Genomic DNA, 19,242 nt, shown 5'->3' on the forward strand with positions numbered 1-19,242 from the left:
ATACGTCCACACATGACTCCATTTACGCTCAGCCATTGTTGTGAGTGCGCACGCCAGGGGGCTGCAACACATTTATACAAGCGTATTTCGCATATGACTATGAAAGGCGGAAGAGGAAGTAGTTCCTTCCAGTGTAGACAATCCGAATGATATAGTTTCTTTCCACTGTGTTCCTGTTAATGATAAACTACAAATTTACCCTAAATTACTAAAATATCGATATTTTAATGTGAGAATCGATTCTAGAACATAAATGACTGGTATCGGAGGAATTGATATTTCAGTATCGATCTGCACATCACTACTGACAAGTGCAGGCTCCTTTAGATGTTTTCTAGCAAAGACTAATCTGACCTTCTTATTGCTCCTTGTTGCAAATCCTCTGCATTCCCATCTATGAAGACGTCTCTTGATTATAGACTCTTCACAATAATACGCCTACCTCCTTAAGATTTTGTTAAACTGTTTTCCTGAACCATTAAAATGAATCTGCCATTGTGCACTTTAGTTGTCTTTTGGGGTCTTACAGGCTTTTTTGGTGCTGCTGAGCTGGTCAACACTTGAAATAAGCTCCACGTCTTTCATCTGCAAAACTTGAGCTAAAAGTCTGCCCTTCAATCACATCTTGTTTGCTTAAAATCCTCTGTGGTGGTGACAAAGGTTTATCACGTCCACTGTTCTGAATTTCACACATTAGAAAATACTGGGGCCGTTAGACCCAACAGTCATAGCAGTGAGCCTTTCAAGGTAAACTCGATGTCATTGAACTGTGCACATGAGACACATTAACCGAACCTAAATAGATTCGGACGTTTCAAGTACACTTTGATGTAAATATGACGGAAGTTCAACACATCGGGTGAAAAGCTAACATGGGATGTAGATTAGCATTAAAAGGCAGCAATACACAATAAAACCACGGGAGAGGATTTAATGCACGTCTCTTATTGCCTTTGAGAAACGCTGCATTACCTCAAGAACTTTCTCCTACGAACCAAATCCATTCACTAAAAATAACAAACCACTTTGAAAGAGTCATTTCCACGATACTCAGGAAATTGAGCGTCTCGTTTCAGCTCTGTTTAACAAAACTGTTAAACAAAACAGAGCTACCAAAAAAGGCCATCATCTTTTAACAAATCCGTATGTCTCACTGGAGACTTTACACATTTGACCAAAATAATCTGGTCATATACAAAGTCTCACTCGGCAGATGTGCTGTGGCAAACCACCTTTGTGATTTAGTCACAGCAGGATGGGAGTTAAAGCAAATGAAAACGTGGTAAATAATCGGTACTTTTAACAAACAGTAAAGCAACAACGAGTAATTGAATGACTCAGATAGACATGAATCTTCTTGTACAAATATATTCAAGCCCACGAGCTGACTCATTCGCTTCATTTTGGGCTTCTGGGAAAAGAAGCTGCTTCCTTTCGTTTCATTCTTGAGCGTCAGTCAGGTAATGTGACTTACATATTTGCAACAGAGTCTCTCGTCCCCGCAAGGCTGCTAATTACGAGGGGCTCAGACAAAACTAGGGCACAGTTTTAACATCACCCAGTTCGCATTAGCAGGCGAAAAGCTGTCTGGGATACAGCCTAACACCAGCAGTGAAATTCCGTTAAACAGCTTTTCACCAGTTAATCACCATCATAATCATTTTTTGTTCCCTGCTTCCCCCTCTCGTGCCGTTTTACCTCCATGGGGTTTACGGTGATGGTGAGGGCTGAATCGTCCCAGTCCATCTCGTTCTCCTTGCCGTTTTCCTGGTCCCTCATGGTGCGCTGGTGTGCAGCTCGGATGCGGAACACGCCCAGGATGATCATGAACACCAGGAAGCTGACGCACACCACGATGACGATGGTGGCAGCGCTCGGAACCACTACGAGGAGGTAAACCACATCAGGAAAAACAGTGATTAGTTAGACGCAAAACAACACTTCACGACCAAATATGTGCAGACGCAGCTTCCGCCGCCGCTTTGGCTTTATGGCGTGCTCCCAGCGATCTGTACACACACGTGCTTTTGGCTGTTCGAGGTGTTGAGGCTGTTTTTCTTTAAATAGCTTAGCCCGTCTCGCGCCAACCTGCTCCACTTTCCATATTAGCAGGAAGAGCCCTCTCTGGTGCAGTGGCGAGCTTAGCGAGGCAGTCAGCTTAGAAGAATACAGAAGCCGGAAAATAAAAGGTCGTGCTCAGTGTGCACTGCCTGTACAGATGTCACAAACAGCGCTCAAAAGTAATCCCTAACTTGGTCCATTAAAAAACAGACACACTAGTGTTTCATACATGCCCCACTTCTGCTTAGCAGGCTGTAATCCTCCTGCTTCATATCACAAATCTTTTTCTACAGCAACAATTAAGCTGATTACTGGTTTGATTATGATATTTAGTGTTGCATTCAACAGATAAACACACAATATTGCAGCCAATACTGAGGAAAAAAATAAACACTACTGCTTAATTTATTTTCCAGGCATCCTTAAATTAATTTTTGCAGGAAAGATTTTTATACTTTGATTTTGTGTCTTTTTCCACGTCGCTGAAACAGATGCATGTTTGATTTTTTCTTCTTTTATTTTGAAACTTTGGTGAATCGATGGCTGCAGATGACTACTGATTTTCTATGCAACCTGCTGAAAAAGGATGAAGCATTCTCCATGTTTCAGTACCTGAGGCCTGATGAGCGTTGACCAAATTATGCCCAGACAGATCCACAGAGGCGTGATGGACAGGGTTGATGAAGTTGGGCTGCACCAGGGCATTGTTGGAATGCTCCATGGGACTGGCTGTGTGGATTACATTAACCTAGAGAGAAATAAAGACCACGCTTGAAGTGAGGGCGCACAAGTATGTGGATAACACCAGGACGGGCTGGTCACGGTTCAGTGTGCACGTGACAAACGCTCAGACGTACCTCGACCTTAAAGTCGTTGCTGATGTAGCGACCATTGAGTTCAGAGCAGACCAGTTTAAACTTCCTGTCAAAGAGAGCCTCGGTGTGCCAGTTCTTGTAACGGATAAGGTGCAGGACCTGCTCGTAGTTGGCCATGGTGTTCACACCTGGACCACAGAGAGAGGGGGGGAAGTGTTAATGACACAGGAAGTCATTTTTCCTTCTTTAATCTCACAGAACTATCAGAGGTTTTGCAGAAACCAGGGCTATATGCTAGTTAAGGCTTCCTAGCCGAGCACGGTGGTCTGTACCGGTGATGACGAGCCCCATGTTGGATGAGCTCATCTCTAAGCTGCGCTGCTGCAGCTGGGACATGTCCACTTCAAGGCTCTCGTGCTCTCCGTCCAGCTCGTCTCCCACCACAGTCACTTCACACGTGTCCAGGTTGTGCATGATTTCCTCCGACACCACCGTCTCTTGGACTGAAAGAACAAAAGCACAAAATCGATTCAGGAGAAAAATTTGGAGCACTCTTTTGAAATGCAGCAGTCTGTTGTGCCTGTAATGTATATTTGATGTTTGGCTTCACTCTCATCCGAAACCTGAAAATGAGGGGAAACAAAAAAACAAACAAAAACAACAACAACAACAAAAGAATCAAATTTGTAGATGAAAATCTGAAACAGCACTCCTTCTCTATTTCTTCAATAACTGGCTGCCCTTTCCAAACAAATAGGTGCAGAGTAACAGCAAGGGAACAAATATTTGTGATTTTATTTCTGTTCAATCAACAAAACAAAGTAATCTAAAGAACTGGAGTAAGAGAGAAAGATCCAGAACTGATGAGACATGCTAAAACGAGTCAACTACTGACATTATAGAATATGCAACGTGCTCTTTAGAAATGCTGGTAAACAGAGAATCCTGGCTCCAACAGTTAGAGTCCAATAAAACAACTACAGCAGATTTAGCAATGTTATTATACTTGTATATCAGAGAAAGTGATTTTATTATTTAAATCATAATGTTGTAATAGTCTGCATCCTCAGCTTGCTTATAAAACAAATGAATATTTCATGCATCTACTGCCTGTACCATTTGACTCTTCAAAGCTCCGTTTTAATGACTCTTAATTATCTACCGTGTCATCTCTTGTTTGCGAGGTGTGTAAGGTGGGGCAGGGTAATGCAGGTGATAGCAGCAGAGCTCTGTAAGCCCTTTTGTCCCTTATGGCCTGCTGCTCACCGCAGGACGTCGTATCTCGTGGTATCCGTGTCAACCTCAGAGCATGTCTATTGTGTCTCCTCCACTTAACTTATGTGCAAGCCGAACAGATGGCACCCTCCCTCTCGCTCTGTTTTTCCAATCCCTTCATCCCCCAAGCGTAATCCTCAACATAGACTGCTACTGTAGTTCTGCACAGACGTCTGTACTGTACACACCCTGTAACTGCAGAATCATTCGCTGTCAAAGGTGCAGACAGGTGAGCGTTTAAAGGGAAATCAAACCAGTGAGTGTGTACGCTCTATTTTTGTTGAGGGGACGACATAGTATGTGCACGAGCCTATGTGTGGTGCAAACGGAAGATCAGCTGCTTTCTTAACAAGCACCTAAAGCTCAGGAGGTAAAATGAGAAGGTTGGTGGTTCGATCCCCAGCTCCTCCAGTCCGGATGTGCCTTAAATCACCCCAACACATCATCACTCTGTAATGCCATCAAGCCAATAATTACTATTACATATGCAGCCATGTTTAAATGGACAGGTACAGGTTAGCTCCTGTGTATATGCTAAATCCTTTTAGTTGCTTCAGAGTCCAGTGTGCACATCTCTTACCTGTAGGGTCATCGTCAGCTCCCTCTGCAGCTTCAGACTCCGTGTCGGCCTCCACTTCACGGGTGATGGTGCTCACAATGCGTAGCTCGGGGAACAGCGTCACTCCTTCCTGGCTCTCAAATTCAGCTGCACTGCGGGCAAAGTGGTCAATGCCGCTCAGGCTGATCTTGGGTTCTTCTGGTTGCAGCACCATCACGTAACCTTCAGCATCTGGCACCGTTACGCAGGACTCCTCGTTAAAGCATCTGTGAAATAGACCATTTTAAATGCTCAGAAATGTGATTTTCCTTCTGTCTTTTTTTTTTAAATCACTGCAGCTTCTCCCTATAGAAGAAAAGTGGCATGCTGAATAGTTGGGAAGGTATATGAACAGATTTGAGCCAACAACAGTGTGCGGCATAAAAGACAAAGGCCTTATTTGTGCTCGTGTAGAAGCCTAAAGCTCACCTATCTGTACAAATGGCAAAATAAATTGTTTCATCAGTTCTTGTGGGTATTTGTGTATTTTGATGCATCAAGCTGTTTGATGTGTAACAAATAAAGAACTCATTCTTTCTTTTCACTGACATTAAATGTCACTTTGACTGCAACAACATATAAAAAGCTAATTTCAAATGTTCCTCATCAATTATAAAAATTTAACTGCCATCACAAGAAAAAATAAAAACAATTTAGTCTGATTACTCATTCCGCGTCATAAAGCTGATGCACATTTGTGCATGTGCAAATAAGAACAAATACTAAACGACTTCACCAACTGGAACAAATCTCACACTAGGCTCAGAACAACCACGACAGCTTTGATATATTCATTTCATACTCGTGTATAAATCAGTAAAACTACTGCTGTTCTTACTGACTTTCCAGTGCTGCAGGCATCAAGGAGAATAGAAAAGAAAGGGGAGGGAAAATGGATACTGCTCTTCAGTCTGTCATTCTCAAGCAGCAAAACACCTTGTGTTTATTCTCTTTGTTATGGGCATCAGGTAAAACTCTTGACCTCCATTTTACCTCAATAAACCATCCTTACATTTTAAGCAGCAGCAGAGAAGCTTTCTGAATGTCTATGAGGCAGAAAGGAGCTGCTTTATAAACAACACAGGGCTGCTGCTGCCAGCCAACAGATGAAGTGACAAGACACAGGCCAGGCTGCGAAAACATAAGAAATAAGTGCTTCTGGCTTCTTCTTCTTCTACTTACTTCACTGTGGTTGAGATGCGCAGGTGCCTGATTCCAGGGGTTGGGAACTGGCGGGAGTTTAAGTAGGAGATGTGCTGCATGACCTTGTCAAAGGCATCGATGTCGTCACCTTCCACAGTCAGAGAGGACTGGTTGGGGTTGAATTCCACCTGAGAGAAGAAAACAAGGTGAGGGATTTGTGACTAACATGACCTGTGACTGATCCTGAGCTAAGAAACATAAACAATCCTTTCCAGCATCAGTCCTGGAGAACCACGTAAAGTAATTCATTCAGCAAAAATGCAACTTTTGAGGTAAATATTCTCCAAAAGTTGCAGGTTTAAGATTAAAAATTGTGTTTTTTTATTTGGTTGGATGTTACGAACCACAGTTCATTACTTGAGTGAGCTGTCGAATGATTTAAAAAAGATTCACTTCACAAACTCAAAGCTTTCTTTGCCCTCCTCACCTTGATAGCTGAAGCTACCTCCTCAGGCAGCTGCACGTCCAGTCCTTCTTTGCACGTGTACAAACAGTCGATCACCTTCTTGTTCTCCAGCTTGCCGGTGCGGATAATCAGCCCCGCTAGGTTACCGCGGAAAAACTGCGCCATTCGAGCATTTCCACCTGGTTTCCAAGACAACACATAGAAGTTATTTAGGGGGCAGATTTCACAGGCTTCACCTTTTCTGAGCTGGAGCTTCAAGCATGCTGTCTCACTGTACAAAACTGCCGTGAATGGAGTTCATGCAAGTTAGTATGTGTGCCCTTCAAAAGGCCCGAAGCCCAAAGAGCAAGACAGGCAAATGATTGATGAGCTTATGCACGCCAGCGGCAGCATGCAACGCTTGCATTAAAAGGGTGAACGGCTTACTGTGGAAAAAAAATGGCATCAACAGGGGAAAAAAAAAAAGAAACTCAAAGAAGGGATTACATAAGATAATGATGAATTAATCCTCTTTAGTCACCTCATTTTCACAAAATAACAGAGCCATCTTGAGGGCCGCAAAATGCTCATGATCTGAAATTTGGAGTCTTGACATTTCGAGAGAGGTACGCCACTCCTGTCTTCCAGCTACATCATAATGAGCATTAGTCTGCACCACTGCGGAGTCAGCGACAAACTCTACATCTCAAGGTCGCGTATTCATCCACTGATATGTGTGCGCGCTTCTGCTGCAGGTTTGTTATCTGATACAGAGGAGTTACTGCTTCCAGCCTCAAGGTCAAGCTCTGAAAGAAAAGCCAGCATGGCTGAAAGGCTGCAGCTGGATCGGACTCTTGACTCGTTATAGATTTATTTGCGATCTGCTGGTGTATCAAATGTTGGGGGAAAAATAAAGAAATAAGGGGAAAATGAAAAAAAACAACAACTGCGTAGCTTTTGCAGTTAGAAGAGAAAATAAAATACATGGGAGTCAGGCGCCACTGAACATCAATACTGCAACAAAACAAATTATTTTTGCATCTAGAATGGGTAGGAATCATTCTAGTCTTAATGGAATGAGGATGCAATTAGCATGGTGGGACATTGTGGACACATGGGCATGTCTGAGGAGTAAGGGAAAGACGTGAGCAACCTGAACTGGGCTCAGAGACTGTCTCAGTGTCATTGTCATGTCCTGAGTTTTCTGTAAAGGACAGAAACAAGAGAGCAGGAAGAGACAGGGAGGAAGGTTGAGGATGTGGAGGAGAGATTCAGATGCTACATACGAGGTCACGTCATTAATATTACAAAGAGTTAATACGCCATTGGCTGAATATAAAGTAACAGTTTATACAAGATTGTTCATGCTACATGACATAAACTCAGTTTTAACTCTTTCTAATAGAGTATCAAACACACAAAAGAAGAACTCACTTAGAAGAACTTGTGTTTCAATACAATGCATATAAATGACATAAATGTCAAAAAAGAGAGCTCTCCAAAAATCAGTTACACGGTTTACCTTGCCAGCAGGCACCAATCGTGAGCTGAGTTTCTATCTTGGAGGCGTGCAGTGGGTAGTCCTCCGTAACCAGGAAGGGCTCAAAGGTAGTCCCATCCACAAATACAGAAACAGTGGGGAACTCCACATTAAGCACATAGTGATGCCACTCTTTGTCACACACCTGGAAAGATGACAGCAGGAGGAGTGAAAAACTGAAACCTGATTTTTTATTATTATTATTTTAACTTTTAACGCCGCCTCATGCTGTGCACTGGCACAAAGTTGAGTTTTGGAAGCAGCGGACCTGGTCGAGCTTCCAGTGAAACTCTGCGGGTTTATAGTTCTCTGCCTCAGATGGCTCCTGGCGTAGGAGAAAGATCAGCCTGCAGTTGTGGACGTAGAGCGAGTAGTGGTGTCTGTTCATCTCTGCAGAAAAGAAAACGACAGAAGAGATCAGGATGAGAAACTGTAACTCTAAAATATTCAACAATTTCCCTTGTGGGATAAATTAAGTATCTGACTATCCATGGAAATGTGTAGCAATGTATTTGTAGAAAATATCTCAATCTTCTTAAGAAACCATAACAAATGTGTTTTCTTGATGATTCTCCAGGTAAAACTAAACTCTTGTGCTCCAGCTCAGTGTCGAAATCTGTAATCTGTCAGAACACTAAGTGTTGAGAAGGTGTGGACTGAATACAGGCCCTTCTAGCAGCCTCTCTCTATGAAAAAAAATCGCTATGTGGCTGTAATATGCACAGTGTGGTTTAGCAACGCCTTACTGCAGCGGTCCCCAACCTTTTTTGCGCCACGGACCGGTTTATGCCCGACAATATTTTCATGGACCGGCCTTTAAGGTGTCGCGGATAAATACAACAAAATAAAACTAGTACCAGTACCGAAAAAAAGAAAATTTATTCATAACACACGTGAAAAGACCAAGGGAAACTGAGTCAATGATAAAAACGATAACAAAATAACGCTGAAAACCGATAAAAACCCTGAAAACTATACATTTCACACCTGAGCCTCAACTCTCGCGGCCCGGTACCAAACGACTCACGGACCGGTACCGGTCCGAGGCCCGGGGGTTGGGGACCGCTGCCTTACTGGAATTAGCAAAACCTCAGGAGGAAACAGAAAACAATGCCTGGATGGGATTTTACAGACTGACGCAATACCTGTGAACATTATTTAGCATTAATGGTGCCCTCATATGTATGTAGCCATGCATCTAAAACATCAGTACAATGAGTGTGCTGATAGAAATGGATGGTCCTTAAATACATATGGATACATAGATTATGTTTTGTTTTTTTTAATCTTGTCTTGCATCTTCACAATTACTCTTAAAATGCTGAACTATTTGCCCACAGAGTCTCTCACAGAGTGGTCATCCTCTCCTTGTATCTGATTCTGAAAGATTCAACCTTTATGGGAAGGTTGTGTCAGTTTGATGGTGTACTAATAAGTGTTAATTGGTTACCAAAAAACAACAAAGGTGGTTGTAGCTAAGGAGGCAGACCAGGTCATCTACTAATCAGAAGTTAGGTGGTTCAGTCCCTCACTGCTCTGCATACCAAAGTATCCTTGGGCAGGATACTGAACCCTAGGTTGTTCCTAATATGTTGATTGTAGCGTGAGCGTTAGATGCAAGTGCTTGCATGAATGCAGTTGTGAATGGTCTACGTTAGACAAAGTGCCCATGCAGAGTAGAAAAATACCACATAAGAAACAGTCAATTTATCATTAACATGAAGCAAATAAAATGTTTAAAATATGGTTTAAATGCCTGCAAATAAATTTCAGTTTTACGTGGTTCTGTAAAGCTAAAGCAAAATGAGATTTGTCTTTCTGTTCCAGACTCTGCTGAACAAAGGTCACAAATGACCCATGATCTCATGGGAATGGGAGCTTCCTGTCCAGGCCACAGCCCTGATGTAATCCTCCTTATATAAGCAGCTGGGCCGAAGCTGATGAACTGGCTCCCCGTCACTGGCCACGGCAGAGACTTTACAGTCCGTAAGATCAAGGAGCTTGTGACCATGGAGAAAATTTACAACTACTGTCAAAATGGAAAGGTCAGCGAGCACTCAGCGGGATGTGAGAAAGAAATTAACAAGGAATCACGTTTCCATGTGTTAGACCACCAGCTGAGCACAAACACTGATTATAGCCTGAAGTTTCAATGGTAGGGGTTTTTTGTTTTTAATTACAGGATCTCTTCAGACACCATATGTGCACCAATAATCAGCATCCACCAGATATTTTAATAGCACAGTTTTGAGATTAACGAGTCCTTGTGCCATGCTTATTATATGTATGAAACAAGACGCTCTGTCCTACAGAACTCTTCAAACCTTCTGTTCCAAGACTTTTATTAATATTTCATGCCAGCGTTACAGTATTATTTGATCTTTTCATGCCATTGGCGAATGGATGCACTTTATTACATTAGGAAAGGTGAAAATTGGGTAGTGCATGTCATTTATATGCTAAAAACAAGGCATTTTTGCCTTTTGCTAGGTGGTTTATATATATATATATAATGGTCTAGCATATATAATTAAACTTTTGTGGCTATTAGTATGATTTTATTGGAATTACAACAATAGGGACATCAAGGTGGTACAGTGGTTAGCACTGTAGCCTTACAGCAAGAAGGCTCAATTGCACTGTGTGGAGCTTGCATGGGTTTTCTCCGGGTACACTGGCTTTCTCCCACAGTCAGGCAGTTAGTGGGGTTAGGTTAATTGTTGAATCTAAATTGCCCATAGGTGTGAATGTGAATGAGAATGATTGAGTGTCTCTATGTGTTCAGGGTACACCCTGGACAGACTGGCAACCTTTCCAGGGTGTATCTTATTATGAAGCTAAATCTTCAATTAAAGTGGACTGACAGGAAGATTTAATCTATACAGTGAGTCAGTTATCTTTTACCCTTTTTAACAGTTGAATAATAGTTGGAGCCTTTAAATACGCATGTTTATTTTATTCACAATAAGCTGTGACTCCTACCCGTTTTGTCAGAGTTGCAGAGGATAGTCTCCTTCTCGTGGGCCCCAGGGCCGTGTCTCATCCACACAGAAATGGTGAAGGGGTCCTTCAGGCTGGTGCTCACCATACCATTAGGAACCTTGATGGCCTGGGTGCCATTAAATTCAAACACCTGATCGCTGTCGTGGCCGTTATCGGTTGGCAGCCCTACGGTCCAGTTAGCAGAGCTGCTGGGAGCAGGAAGGAGCTCCACAGTGCCGGAGCTGGCTCCTAATAAAGAAAGATGGTGTACTTACTTGTATGTGGCTCGCAGAGTTATAAAACAACTACTGACAAGAACCATTTCCAGCTCCTTACCGCACAACTTATGCAGAGACTTCTCAGAGTAGGTGTCACGATCACAGCCCTTTCCAATATGGTTGGTTTCCAGTTCAATACTGGCCCGGATGGACGTGATTGGCTCATCACAGGTCTCCAAGTGCATGCTGGGGAAAAGGGCCAAACTACCAGTGCCAGGCTCGTATTCAATCCTCTTATTGAAGCCTGAAAAAGAAGCAGAGAGAGTAAAAAGCATTAAAAGATGTTATTTAATTAAAAGCCTTTTTAATACTAATCACTCATTAAGAAGTATTCCTCTTCTTTTGAGTTTGAATGAGGCCTTATAGTTTAAAGGAGTTCAATTATCCTTCTGAGCCTTTTGGACTGCATCAGTGATCATTTATATTCAACACAAAAGACACAACTTAACAGTGATGGCTGGCGAGCGACAACAAAGGAGGAGAGCTTTCGTACCTTGCCAGCTGGGCTTGCAGGTGGGCTTGACGCTGATCTTCACCAGCACGTCCTCAGAGGCTCGGTTCTTTCCGCAGTCGTAGGCGGTCACGGTCAGTTTATACATGCGCTCTTTGCCATAGCTCAGTTTTTCTGTGTTCTTGATGAAGCCTGAACAGAGCAGGTGGGGGGAAAATGTAATTTTAATAGAAGGACCATTCTTTGTTTAACTTCAAAGCTGCGGCTGTGCTAAAATTGGTAGAGGTATCGGTAGGTGTAGTAATCCTCAAAGCACTAAAACATTACGCGTTTCAAACAGAATTATAGAGTAAAGACTATTTAAAAAAACAAAACAAAAGGGATTTATCGACAAGCCAAACAATAAACTGATGGACCACTCTTAGGATTCATAACATTTTGAATTGAGACGCTGTACTGAGAGTTATTTTCAAAGCTTTTGTGTATGCAGACTCTCACAATTAAAGTGAAATTAAAGAGTCACATCACCGGTTCTCACTGATCTCCTCATATTATCACCCATCCTTATTTATTTTTTAGTTCGGCATTATAATCGTCAAAGTTTGAAAACTGGGTCTTGACTTTTTCTATTTATTTTTTGTTAAAGATAAAAAGAAATCATCTTAAAATCCGGCACTAATCATTGACCAGCTTGGTCTTTTGAATGAGGGCCCTGCAGCATCATCATTTAAACAAATCAATAGGCACTGTGAAGCGTGTCATTGCACTCATGAGTCTTGGGTGTGGGCTGCAGCTTTTTTCCCAGTGGGCACAAAGACAAAGGCGCTATGTGAACATCCGTACCATCCTTGTCGATGGTGAAGGGCACATCAGGGGTCACAATCTCGTAGTTGCAGATTTGGCTAAACTGGAACGAGCAGTCGGCATCCACCGCCTCCACCTTCAGGATGCTGTCGTATTTCTTTCCCTCGATGACGGTGGCTTTGTAGGACTTCTCCTTGAACACTGGTGAATACTCGTTGATGTCGTTCACCTGGATGTGGACAGTGGCCCTGATAGGGAGATATTCAAGTTAGGACACTTTATCGGTTGGATAGTTGATGGTTTATTTATTTATGTTATTTTATTATGAAAATGAGACCTTACATGATCATCATCATTCATGGATAACTAAGAAAATCAATTCTTGACTTTAAGCCCTGGCCTGGCTTTTGTTTGATTACTGCTAATCTTCTTGTGTTGAGTCAACTCTGTTTGTAATCATTACTTCATCACTACTGATTTTTTGTTTTTGTGAAAAGGTGCAGCTTAATTTTCTGTTGACAGACAAATCAAATAACCATCTAATCATGACCCTTATTCCATTCATTCCCGATTGGAAATCCTCACAATCCAGATGTGCATTCATGTCACCAAATGTTCATGGATAATTACACGGCTCATTCGGGAAAGGATTCCCTTGACAGTTCCCACAATCAGCATAAAGACTTAAAACGCAGCTTTTGATTTTATGCCAAAACCACATATTTACATTTGCACACTTGTGTGCTTGCTTTGCTTTCATAACCCATTCGTCAGGGCAAATGCATCAGATTTGATGATGCATTTGAACCACAATCAGGATTTTTTACTTAGGAGACCTAAAATGATTTTTCTTTTTGTATTCCTTTATAGTAGCGTATGAACAAGTGATCACTGTGAGCCAAAAGCTGAGGCTTCCCACTGCTCTGTCATATTTTTTTAGATAGTTAAAAACATTTTATCTCAAAGAAAATGTGCTCAAAGATAATTGTGCAACACTTTTAGTGCAGGGGTTAACTCACTTATGAGACTTCTTCATGTTGGCACCATCAGGACCCTCTCCACAGTCGTAGGCTTGGATGGTGAAGGTGTGCTCCTTCTGCAGCTCACAGTCCAGCTTGTCCTTTGCCCTGATAACCCCCTCTCCAGTGGACTTGTCCAGGACCACTGCCTCGAAAGGGACATTCTGCCCGTGGATCCTGAAGCCGCAAATCTCACCTGAACATGTTAAGAGCCAAAACAGAGCTTGCTCAGAATAACTGGCGACCGCTGTGAAATTTAAACGTCTAATGAAGCAATTAAGCAATTCTATTAACCACAAAACAAATTAATTAAACGCCTCAAAAATAAACAAAATCAAATCAAAGTCAGCCACAGGTTTTGGGAGCCGGGGACTTGTAGATTGAGGTGCGTGGGGTCTGTGAAGGAAGCCCGTGTGGGTGAGTAGTTTGGGGGTGGGTGACATTACGTATCAGTACAGAGAGTGTATTTTCCAAGCCACTTGAAAACATTGCATCCAGTCATGCAGGCAGAAACTGAAAAAATGTGGACAGGCATTTCACAGGAGTACTTAAGATATTAAAAAAAGTCATGAAACCAAGTTTAAAAGTAAGCATATAGAGCACAGTATATTTGTTGAGAATAAAAAAAAATAACGTTACATCCTATCTGATGAGAGAAACAATAAATAACACAAATTATAGGAACAAAAATTGAAATCCTAAACAATAGAGACCATTGAGATTCAGCCATCCCGGCTTAAATGTCTGCAAAAGAAAAGAAAAGGGGAAAAAAAAAGCCCAGACAACGCTTAATATTTTGGCACAATTTGAGAAAAGTCTTCCTGTGTAATTTTGCCTCTGACCCAAAACTACTGCAAAATGAACTGAAAAGAAAACCATGAAATCATAGAGAACTAAACCAGTACAAAAACTGTTTTCAAACAAAAACAAAAGTACTGGATGAGAACTGGGGTTAGAAATATCAACTTGCTTGACATCCACATCAAATGACAACTGCAGCCATGCTAATGGTAGAGATTAGTGGTGGAGAATTAGAAATCAAGAGATCCACTGAGGCAAAGATGCGATAACAAAAACTTTGCAGCAGAGAGAGTTTGCATTAGTTAACAATCTCAGCAATCTCACGTGAAGACTTAAAATGTCAGAAAGGTTCACAGGAGTCACTGGAATTGCGCAGCTATAACGAGGTCATTAACGGCCACAACCGAGCACGCTCGGTGCCTTTAGGATGGTTACACTTTAAGAAGGTTCAGCTTCTTAAAATACCAATTAGAGTTTCAATTTCTGCTCCAATTGCCGCATGTTAAAGAGGTTATAAAATAATCCTACACAGACTTTTAAATTGGAGTTGTGCAGAAAATTGCTTTAGCCTTCTGCTTTTTTTTCCCCTTTCTTTTTTTTTTTCTTCGGGGAATTAAAAGGACCGAATTGGACAAAACGGCAAAGAGACTCAGAACTCCTGTTTTTTTTTGTTGTTGTGTTATTTTAAAGCGGCTTCTGTTTCCTGCTGACAGCTGAAAAACTGTTAGGGTCTGCAAACTGCAATGGATGTCTCATGCACAGATATTTCTAAGAACAGTCAGCCCCCACATCACACTTTTCATCCAGCTGTTGGAATGGCAAAAACTTCAGGGTGAGAAAATAAAACGCAAGGTCAAGAAAACCAAATGGGGAGTTTACAGAGCATGAGCACGAGGAGTTTCTGTGTAAAAGTGTGGATGCTGGTTTTAGCGTTAGTGGGTTAATAGTAACAAGTAAGCACAAGGCAGAAGAAAGAGCCCAAGATCACCTTCTTCAGTGAGGGTCACCTCAAAACTCTCTACAAGGAAGGGAGACAAGATAAACCCAGATCAGTTCAGAGAAGAGTTAGAAGCTGAGAGATAACACACACAGAGGACAGGAAGATAATACACGCTAGCTAAAGGCTTACAATACCTCCCTCAGAGAAACAAAAAACATACTGCGAGTGGGGAATAAGGGAATAAGTACTAAACAAGTTAAAAAAGAAAAAGAATATATAATTAGAGGATAGTTTAGACAGTCCGTTTTAGACAAGTGTGGAAAGTCAGTCCCGTCACATTTTAATCATATTTCTGAAAACGTCACATTTACCATTTTCATTCATTTTTTAATATATTTTATATATTAAACTTTAAGACATGAAGATAAAGCAGCTTAGGAAAAACAAAATGACAACTTCTTTTGTTGCTTAGCTGACGTTTTCAATCTCTTTAACAGGTGAGCTGGGCCTTTGTTTGTACCTACTGAACAATTAGCAATGGATTTCACATTAGCCAGTGCAAGCTGGTATAGTGGATGGATGGAGGTGCTGCTAAAGTCTGACATGCAGTCGGCATTGTGGCTGCTGAGTTTAACACACTTCTAACGACCAGCTCACATCAGGAGTTTAGGATTTCCTTAGCTTTTCATTTATCTCACAGGCCTCTCAGCTCGGATCAGGTCAGCAATCACAAGGATAGTTAAACATTTATCCTCAGCCTGCCTAGTACTAATTAAATACAGTGAGTAATGTTCTCAATACAGTCACACACTCACAAAAGGTTAATATCTTAACCCATTTTCCAGGAGCTGTGTCGCAGAAACAAGATTTTTCCTCCTTTCGCCTTGTCTATTACTTCTCAGGGAATGAAATACCCGATCTGGTGGGTGGGCCATTCTTGCTTTGTGTTTCACACTTGTGTTACAGCACAGTCATCCATGAGCACTGAGCTTGTTTTCAAAGGCTTTAGTCTCAGCCATTTCAGGTCCAATTACCCTGCCCGTCCCACAGCGAATCAGCCTTACAGACAACTTATATAGCAACTCCTCGTTCGTGGTGAAGCTTCTGTTCCTCAGACTGACTTAAGAACCTGGGATTGAGCTTCTGAATGATCTGCAGGCTGGCTTAAAGTGAACCCTGCTCGCTGGCACAGAAGAACCGACTAAAAAGGAGGCTGGCATGACAGAGTAGGTCACCCCTGCTGCCACGTGAAGCCGAACTGCTTGCTCTGTCTCAAAAGAGCAAGTTCACAAGGACACACAGTCCACTCGCAAAAAGCCTGCTCATCAAAAGAGCTGAGAGAAACAGGACTCCCCTCCCCAAAGCTCTGCGTTCAAAACAATTTTTATGTGAAGGGAGACAAACATCATGCAGAGAGTTGGGCATATTACTCTAATCATGGCTCTCTTGGTGCAGTTGTCCACCTTAAAAAGCTGCCAAGCCAATCAGCTCAGGAGAAATTTCACATAACTTTGTCAAGAAGATTACATTTGGCATGTCCTGTGGCGTGCACGTGGATGCTAAAGCCTCACATTCTAAATCAGGGGGAGTAATCTGTGATTAAAATAGTCATATAAAGCCTGGTGAGAGCACCGAGTGTGAAGAGAGCCACAGACAAGAGATCACACAACTCATGTGATGTGAGATGGTGGGAAACCATTTCCAGTGCTGTGGTGCTTTGAATCATGGCCAAAGTCAATCCTGATGTGATTAAAAACCCCAGAGCTAATGCTGCCTTGGTACATAAAGCACACTAATTGTGCCTCTACAGTGGGAGAGAGGGAGGGGGGGTAAAAAAAAAAAAAAAAAAAAAACTTGAAAAAAGTTTTTGATCTGAATATCAAAAGGTTCAGCCTGGAGGATATGGTAACCAACTGTACATCAGTATGGCAGGCAAGTCATAAAAAACTAATGTGCAGAAATGTGTTAGCAGAATTTATTCAAAAGTGAGCTGACAATTAAGACCTGACAGTTACTGTCTTCTTTCTTCACTGCAGACTCACTGCTTTGATTTGTATCCGTGTGCATAGCTAATCTAAGATTATAACCTGTATCACAGAAAGTATTACGAGCAATGTATAATGAGACACCCTGCAGGGAAAGAGACCTCCACACATTAAAAAATTACATCTATGTCATGGTTAAAGAATTAAGTGTTAAACAAGCTTTATTCTATTTCATTTACCAAGAAGAATAAGATTTTAGCAAGTGGATGGACTCTTTTTCTTCTTCGAGTCTATAAACTATTCCCGCAGTTTTTCCTGCATCCATAATACTTGATAATGTCACAAAGCTCAAAAGGTACAAACTAACTAGCGGATGTTTTCTGTAATTTGGTGTGAAAAGAAGAATTCTCGTTAAGGAACAGATGCAGCAGCATTAAACGCTCTCTCTCACCTGCGTAGCGTAGAGGAGCATCTTTGTCCAGTGCAATCAGAGGAGGGTCCAGAAGAACTTTGTCGTCATTTTCTGTTATGATCCCATGGTACGTTGTCTCAATCCATGGTTTGTGCTTATTAACTGTCAGAGGGAGAGCGAGAGAGAAAATGTAAGAGTATGTAATATTAAAAAGTAAAAACACTAAATATCTGTCCACAATCGAGCTGGCAACTTGTTTTTCCTCTCACCAATGCTGAATAACAAACTGACACTGTGTGTGTGTGATCTCATTGCTGGCTTGACTTTTCTTTCCCCTCACCAGTGAAGCTTAAATACATTTTTAATGAGGTTTTGGATGCTTTTAATGGTATTTTTAGAAACGACATTAGAAGCAACACAAAACAAGAAAAGATCACATACAGCAGCAACTGGCAACCATGAGCCCTGAAGGAATGGGAACTTGCATTGTTTATAGAAGGAAGGAGCAGGTCCAACACTGATGTGCCGCCAAGCATGTGTATCAATACTGGCACATTTTTCAGACAGCATCAGCGAGGAAAAATTAATCTCACAAGCTTCAATTAAAAATAAAAACCCTGTATCCTTCTATAGCTTCAGTTTTAAGATGTACAAGTTACAAAGCATGATCCACAGTTTGCATGAGTTAATTTGTCCTGACAGTAGATTCGGGGGTGAGAAAGACTTTCAGGCCAGTTTTTGGAGCGGCAGTCGAGCCGTTTACATCACTGCGTGCTCATCGGCCTGAGACGAAGCCCAGCTGCAGACGGGACTCGGCTGTAGCTGGCGGCTGCAGTAAAAAGCTGCAGTGAGTGACATATTTGGGATGGTGCAGAACATGGCGCTGATGCGGGGAGATACAGCTCTCTTACAGCCAATATGCGAGCACTTCACAATGCGAGGGAGGGCGGTATTCCTGTGCTACTGATCTGCAAAGGTGACGCTGACGCTGGCTGACAGCACGCCGTGGGGGACAGATGCGGTCAAAAAGGTAACCAGACGAGGCACAACAACGCATAAATACGTCCAAATCGCTCTGACGCTGATTCACTACATTTTGGAATTGTAGCTTTAGTTCAGGCATAATATCACATTAAGAAAATATTATATAACAGCTCTATTTTTTTTTACTGTGATGACACAAACAAACAGAGCTTGCTGAAATCCGTTCAGACATGCTGCCTCTACCCCGACCAACCGCAGTTCTTATTCAGATGGTAAATTTAAATAGAAACAATCTAATCCCTGCTAACAATGAAGTGCTGCAATAGCCTAAACAATCAATGGCAGGAAATCATTGATCACAGCATAATTAGGAGGCTCACAAATAGAAAACATTTCTAGTTATATAACGGGTAAGATTGAGAGTGATCTCATTTAATAATCAATAAGATGAGAAAAACTCCCAGTGTTAATACAGGCACTTTTGGGGGGGTTTATTGATAAGAATGCTACAGCTGTTAAAGCGCACGTGAAGTGACCTCAGGCTGCTATCGGATGTAAATGAGCCTTTTCTGTAACCTTCAATTTTCTGAGATGAGACAAAAAGCAATAGAGCAGATACACACTTTCCACAAACAAGTTAAACATCAATTACCTGCTTCATGAGCTTTTTCCACTTTTAATCACAACACTGCAGGGAAACATTGCAGTG

At 41.8% G+C, this 19,242-nt stretch overlaps 1 protein-coding gene across 4 annotated transcripts in view; it reads right to left on the reverse strand.

Annotated features, from left to right (window-relative positions):
* The window catches only part of clstn1 (calsyntenin 1), a 37,008-nt gene that overhangs the window by 4,136 nt on the left and 13,630 nt on the right, over positions 1-19,242 (reverse strand). Inside the window, exons 2-18 of one of the 4 annotated variants that reach the window (XM_085146851.1) lie at positions 17,589-17,711; positions 15,201-15,230; positions 13,412-13,607; positions 12,432-12,640; positions 11,631-11,780; positions 11,196-11,381; positions 10,860-11,108; positions 8,146-8,267; positions 7,860-8,022; positions 7,491-7,541; positions 6,380-6,537; positions 5,932-6,080; positions 4,732-4,976; positions 3,209-3,379; positions 2,919-3,064; positions 2,674-2,809; positions 1,699-1,883 (exon numbers count right to left, since the gene is read on the reverse strand). In XM_085146851.1, coding sequence (XP_085002977.1) covers positions 1,699-1,883; positions 2,674-2,809; positions 2,919-3,064; positions 3,209-3,379; positions 4,732-4,976; positions 5,932-6,080; positions 6,380-6,537; positions 7,491-7,541; positions 7,860-8,022; positions 8,146-8,267; positions 10,860-11,108; positions 11,196-11,381; positions 11,631-11,780; positions 12,432-12,640; positions 13,412-13,607; positions 15,201-15,230; positions 17,589-17,711 — 2,669 coding nt within the window. The remainder of the gene's footprint in view (positions 1-1,698; positions 1,884-2,673; positions 2,810-2,918; positions 3,065-3,208; positions 3,380-4,731; positions 4,977-5,931; positions 6,081-6,379; positions 6,538-7,490; positions 7,542-7,859; positions 8,023-8,145; positions 8,268-10,859; positions 11,109-11,195; positions 11,382-11,630; positions 11,781-12,431; positions 12,641-13,411; positions 13,608-15,200; positions 15,231-17,588; positions 17,712-19,242) is intronic. The other 3 variants (XM_085146852.1, XM_085146853.1, XM_085146854.1) reach the window with 3 other exon arrangements.

Source organism: Neolamprologus multifasciatus, chromosome 20 (genome assembly GCF_963576455.1).
Source record: "Neolamprologus multifasciatus chromosome 20, fNeoMul1.2, whole genome shotgun sequence".
Classification (NCBI taxonomy): domain Eukaryota; kingdom Metazoa; phylum Chordata; class Actinopteri; order Cichliformes; family Cichlidae; genus Neolamprologus; species Neolamprologus multifasciatus.